A 24,876-nucleotide genomic window follows, 5' to 3' on the forward strand; every position below is an offset into this window, starting at 1 on the left:
GAAATCATAAGCTTCACTAAAAGTAACATTGCTTGAATGGTTAACACTCAAAATTGGCATAACATTTTCATGCAACAGCCTTAATGAATAATTCAAGTATCCCACTTTTTGACCAAAGCAATTAGCACAATAGAAGTGAAAGTGAGTAGCGCTGACAGGCTGAAATCTACAGACGGGGATTAAAATACTGAATTTGTGAAATGTATGACTAAAAAAGAAATTTTACAAACCTGTGTTGGAGTCAGAGTTCTCTCTGGGCACATCATCGTAAATCACCTCATCAGGATCTGAAGCATACAAAGAACCATTCACAATAATTTCTCAGATCAAAAGCTAGGTTGTTCACACCATAAACAGGATGCAATGTAGAGGGGATCTCAAAGAAGACACACAACGGTCTGCTTCCTTAAAAGAACAGGGAAGGAAGTGTCTGGGAATTCAGTGGTGTCAAAAGAAGAAGAAGAAGAAAAAAAGAAAAGATAATAGCACAGTCTGAAGGCATGCAATGTGTGTGCAGAAGCAAGTACAAAGAACAGAAACAACAGCAGTATTATCTCAATGGAAATTATACATGTAGCTCTACTAGATGTGAAATTGTTGGATATCGTTTCTTACTTTCCATCCAGGCAGTGTTGGCGGGATCGGATGCCCATTTAGCCAAAGCATCCTCTTCTTTAATAGGTGGATACTCCTCACTAAAAACACTTGAGAAAACATGCAAACGGCGAACAAAGTTATAACTCAAACAGCTATTTTCATTGTCAGCATCTTGTCAGGAAACCAAGAAAACTCAGCAGTTTTCTGCATTAATACAGTGCTATTTGTCTATGTATTACCATGTTTACTACTGAAATGAAGGGAGCAGACAATTATTTATAATATATTGACAAGAGTCAGTAAACATTACTACAATTGAAAGTGGGGAGCATACTTTGCATACCCCACTTAAGATATAGGCCTAAATATACTAAATGAGTGGTATAGACTGAGTGACTGATGAGTGTATAGTATGCCACAAACCTGTCAGAGGTGTTGCCAGTCCCAATCACAGTGACTGAAAGAGGAAAGAGAGCAAATTTTACACAAAGAATACCAGCTACACATTACATTATTATTTTACATCACTGTGCTTAGGTCCCACAGTTCTTATGATCCACGCATGAAAGCTGTAATGTAAAATTGAGCATGGCTTACTAGTGTATTGTTGTGAGTATCGTTAAGAGCATAGAAGAAGTCACAACAATTATAATATATTTGGAAAGTATTTTGTTGAGATTAAAGTCATCACAATAATTATTTAAGAGATCACCACACAACTTCCAATTTCAAGTAATTTTTTTCATATGCCACCAGGTGTCCCTGATGAGTCTACATTTCCTCCATTAACTATGTTTCAGTCTCAGTGATATTGTCTTATAAATGTGCCTCCATAAATTTCCACACAGAGAGAGAGAGAGAGAGAGAGAGAGAGAGAGAGAGAGAGAGAGAGAGAGAGAGAGAGAGAGAGAGAGAGAGAGAAGTTAAAAAAAGTTTTTTACAACACACATATCTATGAATTCCCAAACTCTTTTACAAAAAGAGTATTTTTAACCTGGTGTGACCTTGGTCAGATAATTACAGTGTAATCGGACTCCTCAGCGTGCCAGGCCACAGGCTTGGACTCAGATACTTCTAGATTTGAGGGAAACCGGAAAATCCTCACAGCCAACACAGATCTTTGGGGAGGGCTAAATTTAGTCACTACTTCCTTGTGGCAAGGATTTAGGAAAAACAAGAGAAAGAAGAAAGGACAGAGGACAGAGGATAGAAGTAGCTGAGAGACAGCATTTACGTGTCACAGTCTTGTATTTCAGTCTTGATACCAAGAGGAGTTTCTGTTGTTTTGGATGTTTCAAAATAATGATCTGCCTCATGAATATTTCATGAGTCATTATCACTCTAATGAAGAATTTTCAGAATGGCCCTGCTGCAGGCTCTACTTTACCATCCTCGTCAATGGAGAGGTGACGAATGATGACGGGTGTGGTGTAAGCTGGTGTGATGAGCGGTACACCGGAGGGGGTTGCATAGCCACAGGGCACTGGGACTGAGTATCCTGAAGTGATGCCAGCCTGGCTGGTGTGGATATCCTGGGATTCTCCCTCCAGCGTCTTGGGCTCCGTTGGCGAGGAAATGGAAGAAGAGGGTCCATGCTGGTGCTCAAGCTGCTGCAGTTGGAGAGGAGTGATGTCAATCACAGAGTAGGGGTTGACTTTGCCCTGGGAGGAGGTCCTGGGCACGGCCTGTGGAGGGTGTGGGTCATCAATGGATGCATCCTGGACTTCCCCGCCTGAGATAAGAGGATCAAGATGCATGAAAACAATGGAAGTTCAATTCAGTTTTAATTAAAAATACTTACTCGACCACTGTATGTGACTGTGTGTAAAAAGACTAATTTTTTGTGATAGACGACCCTTTGTAATAATTTCCCGATGGGGACAACAACAACGTTCACACCAAGTTTAGCATCTTTATTTTTTCTCTGATCAACTGAGGTAGACAGCTATGAAGTTCTATCGAAGCAAAATATTTGCTCGAGTGAACCACCAATGTGCTATCACATCTGGATCTATCAAAGATGCGCCTTCTGAGTAGCTTCTATCTTTCTTACAACCGATTTCAGTTTAAGACCCTCAGAATGACGACACTTTTCCAAAGTGGGCCTTTTCCCGCAGCTTTGGTTAATGGTCCAGTTAGTTTAGCGTAGGACGTGATATTTTTGCAGCACTGAGTAGTGCTAAAGAGAGATTTATGAATATAGCCCAAGAAAGTTCCTCAAGAAAAAATTTAACAGGTCTGTGCGTGTGTGTTCAAATGAAGCATGCTTTATTAAGGTACAAGCTGAAAAATGTGTGTAATGCTGACACATCTTCACTATGAGTGAGTAAGAATAAGTAGAGCCTAGCACTGCCCGCTGCTGCTGCTGCTGCTGTCACGGCTTTCTGTGATTAAAGCCAGACAACTCTTGCACCAGGCAGCCAGAGATACAAGGTGTCATGAGAGAGACAGTCTGCCCCACTTTACTGCTTCACTCAAACCAGAACTGAAGAGGCTAGATTAGAGCCAGATAATGTACACAAACATGAAAGGGGAATGTGGGGAATTTAAATTGCGGTTAGCAAATCGCAGACATATTCAAAGCTTTATTTACCGTCAACTAATTTCCAAACCAAACTGTGGTGCAGTGGAACATGTGCCCTAAGGATAGGCTAAATTGGGCTGAGACAACAATAAAATGTCAACACTTTTGGCTTGCAAACCTGCTCTGCCAGGATCTGTCTCTGCGTCCTCATCAAGAGGAGTGGGTGGAGGTGGTGTTAAATCTGTCTCTATGTCATCAGTCTCCTCAGCACCAGATGTCCCCACTCCCTCTGCTGTTGCTCCACCTGCTGTGGAGGAACAGCTTGTGGCAACTGTTGTGTCTGCTGATGATGGAGCTGTGTCAGATTTGATGGAAGGTGCTGGGGAGTCCGGGCTGGGGAGATGGCCCTCAGGCTGACCAGCCAATGTTGTGTCTTGATCCTTGCTGCTGGGGGGTAGAGGAGCTGGAGGTGCAGGGGGAGGGCGGTCAGCCTCAGGGATGTCATCACCACTGTCATCAAAGTCAAAGGCTTCCCCCTCATCTTCATCTGCAAAGGGACCATTGTCTGCCAACACTGAAAACAGAGATATTGTTCAGAGCGATACAGTGCTGGATTACATATTTATATCAGATAAAAGAGTTGGGTGGTATGACAATATTAGAACCATGAGATGATAAAGTTTTGTGAACTGGTAAAGGTAAAAAACTGTACCTCAACAACTGAATTTCCAGAAAATTCACAATATTGAGATAATTGCTTTCACAACTTCAGAAGTAGTATAAGATCAGATGTATATCACCCACCCTAACTGAAAAAGATGCAATATATCCAAATATAAAAATTAAATTACTAGATTAAAACATGTGAAAGAGTGTGATTGCAAAAACTACAATTTAGCTTAGACCAATAACACACATAACTCTGGAATGACATGTAGGGTCATCACAAGTTAAATTCAGGTAGGATTTAACTCAATAATCATAACATTTCCCTCATAGAGATAGTGATATAAAGATACTTTCTGGGTGGCAGTTTTAAGCCTTGGGCTGTTAAAGTTATAAGACTGAGCCAAATATAGACTTATAATTAAGGGTGGGGTCTAGTACAGCAGTAGGTTTTCGTACAGATTTTTTTTTTACATCAAGGATCTGCCCATCAAATGATCTACTTTATAGAAACTAGGGCAGAGCTACAAGATATAGTTAGCGTTCAAAGGCGTCACATTCACATCAGAGATCACTAGGCAGCAGACAGGAAGGAAACAACAAATGTCTTTCCAGTTTCTACACTGCAATTAGGCCAGCAGGAAAGAGAGCTGTTACTCCCTCCAGTGAAAAGTACAGCCTGAGTGTTGCATTATTTCTGATCTAATGAATAGTGTGAGCCAGAGTCAGTGAAGCTCAATGAAGGGCAAGAGAGTAAAAGGATTAGGAATGCAAAGACTCAACTTTCATCAGCTGGCTTCATGTTTTGCCCTAAGAGTTGAATGTGACGGTACTCCAGGTTTCAATCAGTGGTACAGTAAAAGACAGCAAAAAAACTTCAGTAGAGAAAACATTCAACGAATTCAACATGAATTTAATGTTGTGGAAATATTAGATAATGATATTGATTTAAACAGGGATCACAGAAGGATAAACCACAAAGCCTGTATTGGAGGAACCCCAAATCCCACCATTCAACCCTCTAAAGTGCTGCCGATTTAACTATACATTGCCAACATTGAGGTCTCCTTAACTTCTTAGTATAATATTCTATCTTCAGAATAATTTGATTTATTGCAAACGAAAACCACATTTAAACGTATACATGTTCCACCAAAACAACTTCTTTCCTTTCCTTTGGAGTTTAAAGAAATGCCATAAACTAGAGCACGTTTTTTTCCCATGGTTTGCTTGCAAGCATACCACAGATTATTTATGAGCACATTAATCAGTAGTCACAGCTTGATTGTATTACTGTAACTCAATCTAAAGCCTTACTTTAATATCCTGGCTGTGTTCCAAAACAAAACACATAATTCCAAGTTGGCGCCAGTTCATTTGGAGGTTATTTATGAGTTCTTAATAAAATAATATTATAATAATTTGTAATTTGAAAACAGAACAGACAAACATCAAAACATATTCAATTTCTGATAAATTGTATAAAATACAAACTTAAGATATGAAACTTAAAGTGCTTTTGAACCAAAACACATTAAAAAAAAACAATAAATCAGTGTTGTCAACTGGGATGTTATTTAGCGCCCTCTGGTGGACAAACTGTAACACCAACACTCATAACATGGTTGATGATCCGTTTTTATTTTTTTAATATTCATTTATCAGAATCATTTATTTGTCATTATAAATGATTCTGATGAATGAATATTTAAAAAAAAAATCGTCCATTATAAATGCAGATACCGATAGATTGGGAAATAACTTATATTGGCCGATAATATTGGCCCGCCAATTATGGGTTGGGCTCTAGTTAAGAACCACGTTCACTGTTGCAACCTGCTTTGTTGTGCCTCCAGGTCTGTGCGGTTCACTGAAAGTGACCAAGTAAATCTTAACCCAAAGAAACTCCCTGTAGCGAACCCAGTAACTTGAAGCCCCTCACAGCAATGCACACAGCTACAAATCACCAGTATGATTCCCTCAGGCTTTGACAGGTAGTTGTTCCACCCTGTAGTCAGTGTGTGAAGGAACGGTCTGTGACTAATGTTGCAGGTCAACATTGCAACCCCATGACCATCTGCACTCATGACTAAAGCTGCATGAAAAGAGGGGTGCAAAGAGCAAACCTGGAAACAGAGATGCTATCAGTCTTTTTCCACCATCTGTGCAATAATGAATGGTATGGGACACAGAGATAAGGCACAGCTAGCTGGCTAATAATCAGCAGACTGACCAGTACGGTGGTATGTATATTTATATGCCAATTATTTAACCTCTCTCTATGGTATCAATGGGAAATAATTGACTTTGCCAAATAGAATAGGACCTGATTTGATTTGGCCAGATGCAAGTCATGAATGGCCATTCAATAGTACATCAGCAACTATGTGTATATGAGACCATTGACGGCTGGCTGTATGGGTTTGCATGCCTGAAGCTTAATTATAGAGTGCGCTGACTGTGTTGACCTTACTTTACAGTGCAAGCAAACGTGCCCACACATAACCAGCCAAGTGAGGCTCTTATAGCCCTTGTAACTTAATTCATAACCAAAACCTAAACTGGAAATAAAAAAGTATCTCTACTGGAGGATTTTTCTCATCTTTCTACTAGGGGTGAAAAAAAAAAAAATTGATACAGCACAGCATTGCGTAATTTTCCGTGGTAATACTGTATTGATACAGACGCCAAGTATCGATCTTTTATCATATATGTATTGGTCAGTTTGTCTGCTTGACAATCCAATTTTGCAGCAATAAAGTTGAAGCGAGATGAACAAACAGAGAAATTTATCTTTTTAGATAAAACAGATGTTGACAAAGTTTCCTTTTGGGAACATAAATTTGAAATTGGGAAAAAAAATTTAGTTGGAAAAAAAAAAAAAATTACTATATATCGCAAAATATTGTAATATGTTTAAAATTGCAATAATATCGTATCGTGACGTAGGTATCGTGATGATATTGTAAAGTGAGACAAACGTGATTCCAACCCCTTTTTTCTACCCTTGGGAGAACGCAAACTACAAGAACAAGAAGACATACACACATGCACACATGACACACATAGCGTTGCTGTAGTGCCCATTGTCAATTCATAATTACAGTATGGATTTTGTTTTGTGAGCCCATGTCCACTCTGCTACATAATGGTCTGCTCAAATGAGTCACCGGGTTACGATCTGCTCCAGCATCGCTCTGGCAACAAAACAAGTGACTGGCCAGCTGGAGACGAAGCATTTCTCTGGCCTGTGTCTATCCCCGGAGGCTGTTTGTGTGCGTTTGTGTGTGTGCGGATCTGTGTGTCTGTGTGTGTGTGCTGCTGCAGAAGTATTCTGCCTAATACTGAGGAACATTGTGCGGTATTCACAGCAGCGCAGCACATTTTACCCTTCTTACTCCCTCGTTCCTCTGCCCACGCAAAGAAGCGGAGGAGAGGAATCTGTGGTGTTTACTCATGCTGTCCAGCTTCAGCAGTCATCCAGGAAGTGATAAGACAACAAGAACACATACAAAAGCAAGCAGGTGATACTACTGGTCTAACACTGTAACCTTTCTCTAAAAACAGACACCCAAAGACATGTGTGACAAGACTAATGCTGTCAACACAAAGTTATACACAAATAGCATCTAAAAATCTCAGTCAGGCCTGTGTAAGATTTGGAGTTAACAAGGTAACTTCAGGTTCAACCCAGGGTTTTGTGTATCATGACGGCTGATCGCTTGTTACTGGGTTAAATTACCGTGGTAACTTATGCTGAACATCTTACTTGGCTGGGAGCATGTTATGTTGGAGATTAGAGATCAATCCGTGGAAAAGCACCTCCTACTGACTAATCAAATACTTGACTGATAACGGCGTCACCGTTCTTAGAAAACCAGTTGGAGCTTGGTGTGCGAAGAGAGAGAGAGGGAGAGAGGGGGAGAGCGAGAGAGAGGGAGAAGTGCGCTCATAAAAGTTGAAACATTTAGAGACCCGTTGACATTCCCCGATGGGTATCTTTATGAAAGATATAGATTTAGATATAGATATACATTTTAAGCGGATTGAATTACGTATAGGCTATTTGTGTTTTACGATGATAAAAGTACTGATTATTTAAATTGAGTCTGGTGGGTTTGGTGATGGGGATTTTGCCCTAAAATGAATAAATATAAAAACATATTCAGCCACGTTGGCCACAAGATTACGTATAGGTCCGCTTCTTAAGCCGTGTGTTGACAATGTGCACATTTGAATTATATTTTTATATTTGCTCTCAGATCGCTTACCACTGCTAGGGTAGCAACTGAAATAATAGGTTAAAGCAAGCACAGTTTATGGAAAGCTAAAGTGTAATTGTGGTCAGATCTTGTGCCTGACTGATGGGGATGTCATATTGATAAGCGTTGTGATTTATGCATTTACAGCGTTGGCTTTTTTTTTGTCAGCTGTCTTTCCTGTGTTAGGAAGTAGCGACTGTATTGCGTTTTGCCTGTAAAACCATGTCTGTGTTCTTCATATTATTGTAGAATTATAGTTTGCTCTTCTTATGTAAAACATGCGGCTCTGGTAGAGGTTTGTGATTGGTCATCCTGTGCAAACAGTGCCTCTTATGTGAACGTGGGCAACGCTGGATTGGGAAACGCCGGGTTGATTGAACTAGTAGTTAACCATCGTCATGACCGCGGTTGTTAGGGTTAGTGAAGCCGGGTAACTGAAAGAGATCCAGGGCATGTTGATCTTGATTTGTAGTACAGGCCTCTCTGTTGCTTTCTGTTAATGTTTTTAAGACTCAAATGTGAAAAGTTTCAAATAACAAATCATTTCACTGTTGATTAATCTGACATTTATTTATTATTTAAACGATTAATGGTCTGTTCTATAAAGTTTCAGAAAACAGTGAAAATTGTTTGTCGACGTTTCCTAAAGTTCAACGTCATGTCTTCAGATTTCATGCTTTGTTGGACCAAAAGCCCAAATATAGCCAGCTTACAATCACATGCTGTAAGACAAAGAAGAGCAGAAAATCCTCACAATTTAAAGGCTGGAACTAGTGTTTGGCTTTTTTGCTTGACAAAATGACCTAAACAATGAATTGATTATTGCTGTATCTGCAGATTATTTGTCTGTCAATACATATTTTTTTGTCTAATTTATAAATTAAGCAGGTAATTTTTTGCAGTTACCTCTGTAAATGTATAATCACCATTAAATGGTTCTGTTGACCAAATCTAAACTCAAAACCTGCAGCCCGTACGGGGATCGAACCCACAAACTTGGCAGTATTAGCACGACGCTCTAACCAACTGAGCTAACTGCACATACAACGATCAGTGTCCAATAATGTAACTCTTGACGCTCTGTGGAGCTAAAGACAAAGCGCATCAAACGTGTGAGTGACAAAGCTTTGTTGACTTTACTTTCAGGAGGTGGGGGAGGAAAGTCTTCCACATCCATGCTTGCTGCTCTTCTCCTGAACAAGCTCTTCAGACAGCAGCATGAAGGGGATCAACTATGCCGACACACATTCCTAAAGAAATAAAGAAAAAGAAAAAATGTCATTAATGGCAAAATAGGCAAGTTGATGCACACAGTATTTGCAACTTAACTAAGCACCGAAGAATGTTTGCATACATCTGCAGTTAGGCAATACTGGCTCAGCGTTTGTCAAGCAGTCAGTCTTCAGAAGCCCTACCAAACTTGGTATTCCATGTTATTCAATCACAGCAGGACTTTGTCAGCAAAGGGGCATGGCTGTGTTGTGGTCACGGTCTGGTACCTTTTGTGTCAGCGTCAGAATCTGGACCAGAGCTAATTCCGACAAATGAATGAGTGAATGAAAACAAAAGAAGCTCTTATAGTGCTCTGTGGACTGTTGACACTAGCATGTGTTGAAGTTCTCATATGCTAATTGTGGGCGTGTGTCATGGGTTAAATGGGCTCGGCTACCATTGTAATACCATTGCTAATTTGAAAAGAAGGGTGGTGGTAGGGGTGTTTGAGCTAAAACAAATGATTTTAAGCAGGTTCACGTTCATACTTTAACTCTTGGTTATTGTGGTGATGCAGCACTAATTGATCCAAAGTGAGTCATAAGTAAACATGTGTGCTGTTTATTCAGCTGTGGCCTTCAAAATGACAAAATTAACTAGAGGTCTTAAATCACCTGGTTTCTCACAAGTAGGTACATTTGCATACGTTCAAAATTAAAGATTAAAAAGAATTAAATGTTGATCAGACAACTAAACTGGCTAAAGGCAAGCACCGAGGCAGCACTACTTCTACCACTTAGAAGAATTTGTGTTTAAGCCCAAGAAAAATATTTTCCTCAATTATCCAAAAGGTTACATTATGTCACGGGCTGTAAAAAATATTCTTTAAAACCCAGGAGGAACGTTATTGTGTCCAAAGGTTTCCCTAGGTAAAATATTGTACTAAAAGACTTGACTCTTGATGTGACTTGAAATAAAATCAACTACAGTATGTATGCGCAATCAAGGTGCAGAGGTCATGGGATGTTTTGACTTGTAGCAACCACACATTTTTGATCTAGGGAAGTGGCATAAGCTAGCTGAAACAGGAAGACCTTTGGACCTGCACGGGCATGAGAGACACTGCATTCCTCAGCAGTACAGTTGTTGTTTGCTGATGTACAATTCGTATACAGGAGGTGACAGTTTCTGTCACAGGCCTTTTCTGGAAAACAGTTACAATTTCCAGGCTTCTTCAGCTTGCTTGTATCCACAAGAACAGATGACTGAGTCATGACATCATGTTGCCGCATAAAGCAGCCATTGTTGTGGTATGTATGCCCCATATTCTTTCCATTCAATCTCTAAGAGTTAAATAAAAGCCACCAACACTACACAACAGTTGCCTTCTGACTAAGACAAACCTACACCACAGTATTGCAGCAAACAGGATCAAAAGGATAACTCATTCTAAGTCTCAAAGCTTGTTTTGTCTACAAATTATGTGAAATCATCCACTTCTTTGTCCTCCACCCTATTTGCTAGGAACAGGGCCAGAGCTGTGGATGTGAACACACAGGGCCAGTGTCTGCTGAATACAGTGCAGCTGACAGATAATGCCAGCGCTAACGGAGGCAGGTGGAATATGCATAGCCTGAGGAGAAATAGACTACAAAATCGAGAGGAATTCAAAGAGATGGACAGGAGTAGCTACAATGTAATATAGTACAACTGATGACTTAGGCCCTAAGTCATAAGTCAACGTCTTAGGGTATATACTGCACAGCCTAAGAAACGTGATGTAAGAGTATGGAACAGGTAGTTACATGACACACATGGTTGTACATTGACTGGCACATTTTGGAGTGACAACTACCAGCCTATCCCTGACAGGAGCTTTGAAGGGTGACTCATCTCTCCTTTGTTCGAGGTCCAGGACAGCAGCAAAAAGAAGGAAGGGAGGGGAGGATAAGTAAAATATTCAGGTATGCCTTTCTTGACGCAATGGCACAGAAGAGAGGAAATCCCATTGTTTGGTAAAAGTAAAAAAAGACCACTCTTTTTTTAATTTAAACATTACTTTCTTTTTTAATATGAACTGAGACAACCTGATGATCTTCAGCTTATCATCTTCTAAAAGAGCTGGCTTTGTGTGTTTGGGTGCCTTGTCACACATTAGGTTAAGAAGCAAAAACAGCCTCTCTCACTTTCATAATTAGTCGGGTGAATCCTCCAATCCTCCCATATCCTATAATTACTCAGATTTTCGTCTTTTTACCTGCTTCTTGAAGAAAACTAAATGCAACTTTCCACAAATTACACCCTGCTTGGCGTCTGGTGCGGTGTGACTTCACATGTGCGCCATACAAACACCTGGCTCACCATGGAGATGACCATCTCAACGAAAGCGCTCCCTACATCTGTAACATCTGTCAGCAACATGTCTCAGCACTGTAGCAGAAAAAAAACAGCAAACAGCAAAATATTCACACTGTGCAACAGAAGCAGGCACGTGGTTAGGTGTAGCAATAAGAAAATATTCACCATAATTTATGAATCTGCTCAGTGTTTAATTAAAATTAACTTTATTACAGTCTCATCTGAGAGCATTGATTGAGAACAGAGCGGAAGAGAGCTAGAATCAGCCACTTAGTTGATGACGGACTCAGCTGAGCATGTCATTACACGCTGGGAAGGCTGAGTTGTGCTCTAAAGACAAGAAAACAGTTTTTTTGCAGGTTAAATGCAAACAATTAGCTTGCCTGTGTATTTCTAATGACCTATGTTAAAAAACAGAAATAGACAAAGACACAAAAACATGTTGACAAAAACTATGTACCATACATATTGCCAACATAATCCATAGCGTGGAGGATAAATTGCCATCGTATGTTCCTGTACTGTAGTTCACTCACAAAGAAGATTCTACAGCATGGCACTTTATACGTCAATTGCAAAGTTTTCCATATTAAAAATGAGACTACTGTGCGTAAACCCTAAATTAACTAGATTTTATGTCCCAATTATAAATTAGTTTATTCCATTTTAGAATTAGTCCAACTTGTTTAATTAAGGATGGGCCAAGCAAGCAGCCTCTTTTCAAGCATCACCTTTGTCTAAATTCATAACGCACAAATGACAGTAGTGCTGTACAAAATGTCATATAGTGTCTAGCTTTTGTTTGATATCTAGTGTTGATAAAAAGCTATTTTATAGAGTTTCCTCTTAGCAAAATGCTCTAAATGAATTAAAGTTGGATTTTTATTGTGAACAAAGACAAAGGAAGAAGTTAAGCTTTAGTGTTATGTGCTGCTGTTGTCAATATAGATGTTAATGAAAGTGTGTGAGCCGTCTTGGTTCACGCTGTTTTAGATCACGGAGACTCATTGTATTACCCTCAGCTACAGTAGTTAGCGTGCATTAGCTCCGAGGGCTAACTTGGCTGGTTTAGTTTATTACATGGCGGTCTTTGTCACCTTAGAACCCCCCGCCAAACCACATTCAAAAATCTTCCAAAAGAAACAAACAGTTGCCTAATACTGAATACCTGAAAAAAGTAATGAATATAGCTGAATATTGATATTGAACAGTCAAATCTGATTCGACTGACAAAATTCAGTGTTTGTGTACAGGCTCTAGCCCTAAATGGCAGACACATCATCTAAATAGAAGTAATCAAGGATGAAACTTGCAAACAGACACAGCATATGGTGCATTAACTTATCTGCTCAGAACCCATTACTTATGGCAACTAGAGTTCAGTCAAAATTTAATTGTGCACGTTTCTTTTCTGAGAGCTATTCAGTGTCAAACACCCTGGATATTTCTGTAGAGTTTTCTGCAGAACACTTAATGACAAGTGGAATTCCACACCCGGGCTGAAAGTCATAAACAAAAGCCTGGAGGAGAGGATGGTATGAGAGAGGCACAGTCGGCTGTGAGTGTCTGTCTTTGGCTTTGCAGCTCTTTGGCTGAATGCTTTATTGAGCAGTGTGTCCCAATCTTCTCCTTCTGCCAGGATAACAGTAATCAGGCGTCAACCGAAAACAGCATGTCCCAGGCCTACAAAGAGCGGACGGACAGACTTAACAAAAGTACTGTAAAGTATTTGAGGGGAGGTTCATGGGAGGAAAGGACAGTGCCCTGCAGCATACTGAAAAGGAAAATAAGTACCCATTCTAGCCTTTTCACAGCCAGCTTTAAAGAGTTGAAAAATAACAGTATTGCTACAGAGACCGTGTAGATTTATGTAGCTTATGTGTCGGAGAAGAGAAGACCAATTTCACAATAATATCATAAGAAATTGCATGTGCTGTATTCAGATCATCACAACTCACTCTAAACAACTGTGCTAACACTGCTCTTGTTTCCTTTTTTGTGAACAACATTGCTACTATATGAAAGTACATCCACTGGTTGTCTCTACTGAGCCAGGTAACTTCTCAAATCAAAAGCTCTGCGGCTCATTCAGAATCAACCTTGCAAACTTCCCAGTATCACATTATCTGTGCTAACCAGTCTTGACAACACACCACACTTTACCAACCACCCTGACCTCAAAAGGGGGGGGGGCGAAGCTGACAAACGGGCACAAGATAGCAGACTTTAAAAAGTGAGTCCCGTCAAGTCAACAGTTGATTAGATCAGCAAGGGACAAATTGGAAGCACATTTATAGACACAAACATAACAAATCACAACTAAGCAGGAAATCCTCCACATAATTATATCTTCTTTTTTTTCTGCTGCATCAGAAGTCCCCCCTCCCTCAGTGTAACATTACCTCCACTGAACAACCAAAACATGAGTCTGGCATTCCTCATCAGCTACCAGTTATAATTACAGGCCTAACGGGAGTGAATTGTAGGGAATACACTTCAATGATTAGGCCCACAGGGCTGCAGTCTTTTTTATTTGACTTCAGCGGTGTGATCTATTAGATATGTTAGGGAACGCCTGGATTCAGCTACAAGCTCTGGAGCCATGTTTCTGAACAGAATGTGGTCAGTGTTAAGCTACCACAGTGAATCAATACTGCATGGTGTCATCCATCACATAACAGTCTCTAAAATGACCACAATGATGCATCACACAACATTGTAGAATGTCATTATACTCCTACTACATTTTTACCATAACGTTTATTTTTTTACATTGGTCTCAACTTGGAGGCAGATTCTGGTTTCAGTAAAAGTATCTCTTTTACTAAAATCCTACGGACAAGACCTTTCACGGCTGGGGATTCAAAATGAAATGAACTACAAGACTAGGACTGTATATCTGAAACATTGTGTCCATTTGAAATAAGAGGCAACCGCAGTCTTGGCTGTCACTCCTAACTGGTCTCCACCCACCCGGCGAGCCACATGAAAGCTTTGACAGCCCAACATGTCACCAGAAGACCACTATATGGCGTGTGGTGGAGAGTAGTGAACAAGCGGCTGCTTGAAAGAGCTTTTGTTGACTGGCTGAATTCAGGCTCTGAATGCATTTTAATATGAATAGAGCAACTCAGTCCGATTACAATAAATTACCACAGGAAACCCGCAATTCCCTTGACTGTCAGAGTACCAGTCACTGCACTGACTTCAAAGGGTGGAGAAACTTTCTGAAGCCAAGATTGCCCCTGACCTCTGACTTTACTCTTTAGTCCAATCCACACATTGCTATGCTGTAGTTCAATTTATAGAGCATGGTGCTAATAGGTGTTGGAATCTGGGGAATCTGGGCATTTTGGTGATAGGCTGCTCTGTGATGCCTACCATGTACCAACTATATAACTGCACTGTTTCCAGCTTTCTTCTGGCAGAGGACTTTTTTGACACGTCATAATCCTCTCTATCCCTCATTTGTCTCTCTATCCCTCCACTGTTAAATAAAAGGCAAAAATGCCATTAAAACAATCTGACAGATCAAATAGTAGGCCTACACAATGTATGGTGTGGTGCATACAAAAGAATCTATGCACTTAATCTATTGGACACATAAGTTTGGTACAAGTGTTTGGTACTGTATGTGAGCAATTTCACACAACCACCTGCAGAAGAGCAGTGGCTTTTCTATCCCAGATGTCGCTAAACCATGTGGCTAATCCATGTCTTATCTCAGTGGGTCCTCAGTGGGTAGTGGGTGGACAGTGATTCCATAACTGTCTTACTAAAGAAAAATGAATGGTATGCTGCTCTGCTCAACCACTGTGTACTATTGTGACACCCCTAGCTTAGTCGTGGTAAAAGAAGGCATTTCCATGAGCCACTATTGGCAAGGTTGAGTTACTGCCTCGTCACAATTACTTTAGCAATTAGCAATTCCTGGCATTTCTCCGCTGAACGGCATCTGTGTTTACAGACTATGACAGGAGAGGATTTTGCAGTTTGGCTGTTCTCTGTAAATCTGATATGCTAAAATACTCCCTACATATTAGACATGGCAAATAACATTGGCATTGATTGCCAAGATCCCTTTTCTTGAAACACCAACATTATTTGTCCCAGAGGTGTCTGAAAATATTCATTGTGACAGTGCCTGTTGTTTAATAGGGAGAAAGTGTCACACGTGGATAACTCTGTCTAAATGGCTTGCATGAATGCTTCAGGACATCAGGACATTACACTGAATTTGAGCAAGGGAAAAAATATATCCAAAGCTGTCCGTATGTGTTTTTCTAGCATGGGGAGGTATTCAGCATCTGTATTTGCAGGCAAGCCACCCCGGTTATTTGCTTAACAAATTACCAGTGGAGATGGTTGTGTACATGCATGTGCTTGTGATCCCCTGAATGTTCCATCTCACCCATGTACTGGCTGAGTGAACTGGGCATGCATGCCACCAGACAAAACAAATGAAGATCAAAGCACTAATTGTATTTTAACAATTTCTTCTGCTGTGCAGAAAGGTAACTCCTAAGAGAAACAGTACTAAACATAATTAAAGCGTGGTTTTTACTACCTGCTTAGACGGACCTTCCAGTTGACTGAAGCTGTGCAGTGCATTCACTGAGGAATGCTATGCATGACTACTTAGATTTGCAGTTGGGCTGACTGCTGCAGCTCAGGAAGATATTCTCACTTAATCGTATTCTCACCTGCTAGTTCATCCTTAAAGAGGGCCAAGAGGTTCAGAAAATGATGAGGATTGTGCTCAACACTGAGACAACCATCAACGTATGTTACATGACAGAGTCCAAGCCTGAGGACATATGCTAATAGCCTGTTGAGTTATAAAAAAAAAATGTGTAAACTGATTTCAAATTCTTACACGAGTTCATGTCGAGATTACGACGCAGTAGTAGCCTAACGTTAATGCGTAGGAAAACAATAGTGACGGTATCTGCTATGGTAGTGACAGTCACAACTTGGCAAAGTGGGGCGCCACGTTATAGCCATCTCCCGATGCACTTTTTTTTCAAAAACAAAGATACACTTAAATCCCTGTAATACACAAAAGAAGTGATTCACATTACTTTTATTATCAAATTTTTAGCCTAACCTAACTGATAACCTGAATTAACAGTTAGCAAACCAGGTGTGTTAGGGGTATCAAACAGTTTATCAGAAACTTAGAAAAATGTCCTCAACTTACCCTGTTATGACCTTCCCCCATAAAAATAACCTTATCCATTCGCAGTAACGCCGTACAAGTGTTATACGTTATGCATTTCTGACTTCAACACAATTTAAAACACTTCAAAAAACTTCCAGTGTCGGGCCAGGGTCCTTCTTTTAACTTAACTATCTTCGATGCAAAGCTGGCTCCATCCATGAAAATCCTTTACCTCCTCTAAGTAGCTGATTCGCCGACGAGTCGACTTGGGCATATTTTGATTGGCTGTAAAGGACGCCAATCAAACTTCCGACGTTTTCTTCGGTAGGATCGGCCCGGATTCTCACAGGAGTTCCGAACTGCCCACTGCACACGTCACTTGTGAGGTGGCGCTCTTCGAAACAGCTGTCCGGAGATGAAGTAGAAGTTTTGTTCCATTAGTGTCTTGCTAATAAAACAAATCAACATCTTTTTGCGTATTATTATGAATTATAAATGGAAAATAAACCTATAACAAAACTTTCTAAGAACTCCTTCAGTTTCTGTCTGAATATCACATTTAAGAACTTACCCATCTCCTCCAAACCTACACTAAACATGTCACAAAAGGGCTACTTTTATTAAAAGTTACAATTTAAAAAAACAGATCCCGGTATAATGTAAGCATGTTTAAAGTCAACCGGTCACACACTTCTACAACATATTACCTTTTCCATACTAACTGCATTTTATGGATGTTTTTCTTCTCCTAACGCTGCACACACAAAAAAAAAATCTTCATGTAAGTTTTTAAATCATTATTTGACTTTAACAATATAAAAAATAATAAACCTCTTCATACCAAGCTGTTGACCTGTAAGGGACAATAACGTATGGCCTGGATAAAGGTGTCAAACTCAGAGATGTCTGGTCGACTGAGAAAAACTAGCGCAACATCCTAAAGAGATAATGACTCCTATTCTGCCATCTACAGGCAGATGCTTTATGGCACAGTTTTAATAGATGAGAAATTAACAAAATCAACGGACACAAAACTGTATGAGCCAACATTTTATTTTGTGACTCAAACTAAATTATATTAATGGTTACACACACAAGATGTTAAACCTTAGATCTTACAGGGAATCCTCCACCCATCCCATAATGTTACCTCTATGCCGTTAGACAAATTAAATAATGTAAAAATTTGACAGTGTCTTATATTGTTTTTTTACTAATAAATTAGACCACATGTACAGTTAGTGAGAAAATATTGTCATATCTGTTATAAAGAGATATATAAAAGTAAGTACTCATGTTATTAATACATTTTGATCCAAACTTATTAATGTTGATTCAGTTGCTGAGGTTGTAAGATGTACAAAAAAGTACAAAACAATCCACTCAACGGAACAAATTGTAGCGTCATCTCAGTCATCCGTTTTGTGAGGCAGGTTACAGTTTTGTAGATGATGAATAAAACCCAGCTTTATACTTTTCAGTTAGCCATATGAGCTACAGTAGTAATGCTGTTGCAAACAAAACACTGAGAAATGTGAGAAATTGTAAGTTTGCATCAGAATAACAAACCAAAACTTTGATGCAAGACATAACAATGGACAAACCAAATACACAAGACCAAGGCTTCCTGTACAATGAAGCCATTGTGTGCAAAATCTGAGGTTGCGTAATTATAAATAACTTTATTATACTAATAATACAAAAACAACACCATCGTGTTCAATCTGTCACTTTGTTAATGTGTATCAATACTGCTTCAGTTATGCCACATCACCTCTCCATTGTAGACAATAGAGCCTTTGTGGAGCGGACCAGTCCTACATGTTCTCCCACAAATAAAGACAATTGTGTTAAAAATCTCTTCTTTCTTGACCATGATAAATATTTCCCCATACTACTGAGAGAGGATTCACAGTCTAAAGTCACCAATGAATAAACTGAACCAATTTTCCACTTTATATGCAATAGCTCCAATGACTACCTATGGTAACATATTGAAGTTAATTCTTTAAACCAATTGACATTCTTGCGATGCCCATGCAGTGGTGACAACCATGCCTGCACCAATAGGGCTGTGGATGACAAAGACTAAATCCTCGATGTGACTTAACTACTAGGTTGTTTGATGATTAATGAGAAAGCGCATAACCTCTCCTCTCCGCCTCATACTGTGTCCCCGCACAGTAAGCCAGGCTTCTTTTAACTGAGAGATCCACTGGATTTGACTTGTGTGTAGACAAAGACATATAATGCAATATCTTCTCAAGCGTTATGGGATGCTCTAGTTACTGTTGTGTAATACAGTGTAGCATACATATGTATTTCACTTCACAGTGTCCTGCAGGCAAAAACAAGCAGGCCCTCATTTCACTGTTCTACACAACCACATATACCTATTAAAAGCTAAGATACCCAGATGGGAAATCTGTATTCTGACCTCTGGAAAAAGAAAAAGAAATCATAAAACATTGTGAAAATAAAGTCTAAAGGTTAGACAATGTAACACACTTGATCAATATCGTACAATCAAGATTTACCTGTTGCTGGTCTTTTTTGAATAGCAAAGTTCACTTTTAGCGCAAGGGTCTTAATGTGTAAACCAAGATGCATAATGGAAAAATCTTAAAAAACACCTTTCTTACTATCATGCCTCTAAAAGTCATTTCACGCATTATCCAATAAAAAAAAAAATGTTTCAAAAATACGGCCTCCTGTGATAGGAAGTGCCTTCTTTGGTACGCCTCAGCTGGTGTGGGGTTTGACAGAAACCTCGGAGTGACCCTCTGTGGCACTGTTTATGGGTGCCACCTTGTTTCCAAAGTTCCAGTCCACAGGATTAAGCAGCTGTAAGGTCTTCTTGTACGTCCAGATGGGGTTGAGGACACACGTTAGTAGAGCAAGGCCAGTGAAGAAGATCAAGCGCAGGAGAAAGACCACATGGGTGCTGAGATCTTCCCAGTGGGTGAGGCTTATCCACCACATGTAGTAAGTGAGCACCATGCGACAGTGAAATGTGTGGATCATCACCCACTGGTTGGCTCTCCAAAACAGGGTGCGTGCCCAGCCAGCCTGTCAGGGAGGAAGAAAGATGGAGAGAGAAAATTATACTAAGGACTGGGACACATATTTCTTGCTGTTTACTTTAAAAGAAGTAAAATCTGTGAGTAGGGGGAACAGAGAAAGTTTAAGAACTGGCTCAATCTTTTTTATAGAACTTCCCCTTTCTAAGTATTCTAATGTGTATATGTTGACAAGATGAAAGAGGAACTTCTATCTTGTGACACTTCCAGTAATTTATAGGGTAGTAAAGCATCAGCATTAGATGCAACTGGAGCCTTTGGAACTCAGGTGAAATAACTGTTCATACCAAACAATACCTTGGAAGTTGCAATTACTGCTCAAATGTGAGGAGGGGAAAAAAGCCATGTGTGATTACAGTTAGTTTAACTCAACACAAACACACCTTCAGCAACATCCAGGACATACAGGTGAATGGCGTGCTCATCTCTAGCAGCAGTGTAACCATTGGCAGGAAGTGGCCCATGGAATCCCACACCAACGCCCCTGCATATCCGGACAGGGCAAAGAAATGGTGTGTCGCCAGTGGGAGGTCAAATGACCGAAATACCACATTGGAGGTGTGAAGTGCTACATTTTCAAACACAAAAAAACCTGTGGCTGTGAGGATATTGAACCACGACCAGTCTTCTTGTCCCCTCACTTTGTCTCTGGTTAAAGCCGAGTCTTCAGTCAGGGCTCGGAGACCTACTACAGTACCCTGGATGCCAAACACTGCCCGAGTTGCTGCAAGGTTCCAGAAAACCTTCTCTTTAGCTATCAGGGAGTTGTAGGTGTGGGACAATGCCACAGACAGGAGGTGGGAGAAGAGGAATATCCCTGCATAGAAGGCAAAGCCCAGGCAAGTAAGATAAAGGCGGTGGTCCCATGAAAAGTCCTCTGCAGGGGACTGGGGAAGAGAGCTGGTCTGCTGGCCTGGATCCATGGTGTTTGAGGAAGGTCACTGGAGCTCAGGCTCAGGAGAGACTCAGCTGCACGTGGGGATGTGAGGTCGGGACATTTTCTTCTAACTCTGTAAAAAAAGATTGATGTTTTATCCATTTATTTCTAGCTTTATAATTCAAGTCATAGTCAAGTTTCAACCTCAACCTAGCTACAGGAACTTTTGTAAAGTTAGCCTACATATAATAATAATAATAATAATAACTTTATTCAGGACACACATGGAAGGTCCATAGTACATTAAATAATTGCAATACATATACAGTACAATTCATTTAGTTTAACTCGGGTACATTCACAAAAATAGGGTGACCGTATTTTGATTTCCAAAACAGAGGACACTCGGCTCAGCCCCAAGACACAATTTCAGACATGCTTCTCAGAGGTTAGTGAACATGCTTTATTATGCCTCAATGGTGCAATAATAACTTATGTAATACAATAAAATATGTCACAACCTGTGACAAAATAATAGCCCTTTTGGAAAAAAATATGAAATAATGTTCCTATGACCTATTCTGTGTCAGCATCAACAAAATTTCTCTTAAAACCTTTCCAATGTAACAAGATATGGTTTTTTTTCGCATCACTGTGAAGCTAACTTTCACTTCGGCTCCGCTGTTCGATCTGCCCTGTATGTTAGCGTTTTTTTATTATTATTTTTAAACTTTACAAACATGTTATATATATTCATTGAACAATTTGGCCCCTGTAAGTGCGCGTCGCAGAGGAAGCCTTTCAGGATTTACGTCACGCAACAAAGTACCGTAAAACTGTTTGCAAAGCGCCAGACAGTTTAAGTACACGCTTATGGTCCCGTGGAAACAGTGAAAACCGGACAGTTTTACGAATTTATAACCCCCTGGACGCCCCGGACAGTACGTAGGTAAAATGTGGACATGTTTGGGCAAAAGAGGGCGTTTGGTCACTTTAACAAAAAGAGAACCTAGATAAGCACATTAGCCTAAAGTATATCTTGCCACACTGTCTGTTTATGTCCTTAGCGTGTGATAAATCATTAACAATATGATGGTCAAGATATTTCATCTAATCACACACTTTAAGGGCAGTACCAGATAAAAAGAAATCAGGAAAACAACCCCGACGACAAAAAGTTAACCGACTCAAAGTAACAAAATACTAAGACGTCTAAAGCAGTCACTCTTACTTACCACAACATAGTTAGCGGACATATTTTTCATACATACCGTAGAGAAGCGTTACCTGAACACGGTGTCTTTGGGTTCTGTTAATGCAGACCGCGTTTGGTTACAATTCACATCATACCAGAGACGGTTGATCACACGACTTCAATTTGGTCACATGATCTTCAAACAGGAAGTGACGCCACCTTGACACTTACTGACGTCCCATTGGTCAATTCAGCTCTGATCTGTGGTAGCACACCATCCTATTGGTTATTTGCTGGCGCGTTGGTTAGGGCGTTCCATAAAAACAAACATTAAGCTACACAGTTACAAATATGTAACATGCATACACAAAACAAAGAGGAACAGATTATACAAGTGCCCGGTTAGTACCCACTGTACCCGACATGGTTGTGTATTTGTTTTGCTTTTAGGGAAACGTGTATGGTACAATGAAAATGGAAAACATCTGTTGTAGCTACTGCATTATCTACATTTAGCACACACATATGATTACATATAGCTACCATAATACAGTGTAAAAATAAAATCAATAGATATGAAAGTGATCAAAATAAATCAGACGATTTCATTGTTTTGTTGGTTGTTGGTATGGGATGACAACCTAGATTAAATTTCCATTTTTATGGTTCCTGATTGTTATGTAGGCCTACAGGGTTGCAGGAAATGGTGCCGTGTAGCCTCACATACTCGTAGCAACAAGCAAGGTCCAGCCTTGGCAGGTTACCATTGTGATAACACCCATTCAAACAGACAGATAACCACATATGTGTTGGAGGAAACCAACAGAGACACAACATGCAGATTCCACTCACAAATGACCCGGGACAAAGGACACTCTTGTTGTGTGGAGCTTGGTTTTTACTTGATGCATAGCACTGTGGAGGTAGGTCGGGCAACGTGAGACTGCTTGATGCACAATCTGCCCAACCACTCCACAGACCATCCGATAAAAGCATCTGGCCTGCAGGAGTGGATACACGCCTTTGACTTCACTACTTTGAGATAGATAATGTCATAATCATCACAGCAATGCATCTGATCAAATATTATAATCAAATTCAATCTTCATAAATGAAGAAAGGTGTGTTCAGAAATCCAACTGTTAAATCAGCCATGAGTTTCTCTTTTTGTCCAACAGGGGGTGATCTTGCCTTGCATTCTTGAGATTGTTTGACAGAGGTCAAGGGGCTGAGTTCTGTAAAGTGTTTAATGGAAATTACCTAACCCCAGGTAATTAAAGAATTCTGAATGGCTATGTTTTGGACATTGGCAATATGGATATATTAACTAAAAGAACATGTAAAACCAATTGGATGTTTAAATGATGTTTAACTGAATCAATCAATATTATCAATATACTGAAGGTATGACATCTTCCTGACTCGCCTGTCTGCTTTAGAGTGAGATAAGTAGTTTTTCTTTGCCGGAGTAAGACCTTGTTGGGTCGAAATAATGCATTTATAAATACTTAAACCTGAGAAGAGGTCTAATTACCTGGAATAATTAAAACACATATGTACAGGCTATTGGACTAATGATTTAGAAGTGTTTATGGTTTGCAATCATCAAATTCTTGCAAACACCTTTAACCTGTGTAACCAGTGTAAATATGAAGTATCTACAATGATATCATTCTTAAACCAAGTACTTAATGACAACAGAACTTAGATACTTAAAGGATCTGCAGTGAAATTGACACCTTACATGGTTATTTTGTCTGCGACACCAATTATGTAATGCTGCCAAATAAAATCAATACTGATACAGTGTTCATGAAATATATTGTCAAAGGCTATTCAAAACCAAGTCTTTACATGTCTTGATCTTTAACATATTTGCCCCTTAGGCCATATTCTCATGTGCATCTTATCCTCTCAGACAAACACTATGTCAGATTTGAATCACGGTGGTGTATTTTAACCCTATTAAAATGTTTTTTAACACTGTTATTTTTTATTTGGCTCAGATCTGATCTGAATATTTGTATTCAATATTTTGTTCTGATGTGAGGGATCACAGTTAACAGTGAGTGAACTCTCTTTTTGGTCTATATATATATATATGAAAAATAATTAAATATTTAGTGATGTTATATTCATGATTTAAATGCCAAATCACTGGTTAATTGCAGTTTTTTCTTCACCAGAAGATTCCGAGCTGACCATCTTTACATCTTTGCAGTTTGCTGCCTGAATACAGATATAAATGCATGAAATGTCAAATACAGTTTGATGAATTTATTGAGGTTACCCCTGTGAGCAGCATCGAGAATACTGTTGTCAAAATGACAAGCATTGGATGGCTAAATAATGTATTGTTTTAAAGTAAACAGGCACCACACAGACAAACCTTTCCAAACTTTTTCTTCGAAAATTTAATTGCAGAATTATTTACACTGGATGACCTCAGCAATGACCAAACTACTCAAAGAGGCAAAAATCTTTCAATAGCTCAGCTAGGAAAGAATGGAAGGAAACGTTCTCGCAAACTATTCAAATAATACAGAAATAACCCAATGATACGTTAACTTGCACTAAAATAGCACACATTGAGAAATGCAATTGACTTAAATAAAATACGTAACATATCAGTGGGACAGTCATAAAAACAAAATTATAATTAAGCCTACATTCAATCAGTATTTCGCATGCCATCATATCAGCTTATAAAATAACCATAACAAAGTAAAAATGACAAAAAAACATAAGCAAATGCAGAAAATAGTTGTTTCAATGAAGCATATATTATATATTTATATATCTATATATATATATATTTCTTTACAAATAATGAATATTTGGCATTATATTCATCCTCACTATAGATATGATATACAAGAGATGAAAATAGTTTTAGCTAAACGTCTACCTTTTTCATTTTAATTACAGAGTGGTTTCACATTCC

General features: G+C 39.4%; 2 protein-coding genes across 3 annotated transcripts in view; both read right to left on the minus strand.

Annotated features, from left to right (window-relative positions):
* Positions 1–17,051, minus strand: part of arhgef10 (Rho guanine nucleotide exchange factor (GEF) 10) — a 55,340-nt gene extending 38,289 nt beyond the window's left edge. For both annotated transcript variants that reach the window (XM_034858109.1, XM_034858110.1), the window contains exons 1-7: positions 16,820–17,051; positions 9,190–9,299; positions 3,300–3,695; positions 1,985–2,329; positions 1,021–1,054; positions 616–704; positions 231–287 (exon numbers count right to left, since the gene is read on the minus strand). In XM_034858109.1, coding sequence (XP_034714000.1) covers positions 231–287; positions 616–704; positions 1,021–1,054; positions 1,985–2,329; positions 3,300–3,695; positions 9,190–9,226 — 958 coding nt within the window. In that variant the 5' untranslated portion in view covers positions 9,227–9,299; positions 16,820–17,051. The remainder of the gene's footprint in view (positions 1–230; positions 288–615; positions 705–1,020; positions 1,055–1,984; positions 2,330–3,299; positions 3,696–9,189; positions 9,300–16,819) is intronic.
* A 766-nt stretch (positions 17,052–17,817) lies between these two features.
* On the minus strand, positions 17,818–20,849 carry cln8 (CLN8 transmembrane ER and ERGIC protein). The gene is made up of 2 exons (XM_034858149.1): positions 20,244–20,849; positions 17,818–19,849 (listed from the first exon to the last, which is right to left on the minus strand). The coding sequence occupies exons 1-2, from the start codon at positions 20,781–20,783 to the stop codon at positions 19,523–19,525; spliced, it is 867 nt and encodes a 288-aa protein (XP_034714040.1). The 5' UTR covers positions 20,784–20,849; the 3' UTR covers positions 17,818–19,522.
* Between the last annotated feature and the right edge of the window lie 4,027 nt (positions 20,850–24,876).

This window comes from Etheostoma cragini, chromosome 20 (assembly GCF_013103735.1).
Source record: "Etheostoma cragini isolate CJK2018 chromosome 20, CSU_Ecrag_1.0, whole genome shotgun sequence".
Classification (NCBI taxonomy): Eukaryota; Metazoa; Chordata; class Actinopteri; order Perciformes; family Percidae; genus Etheostoma; species Etheostoma cragini.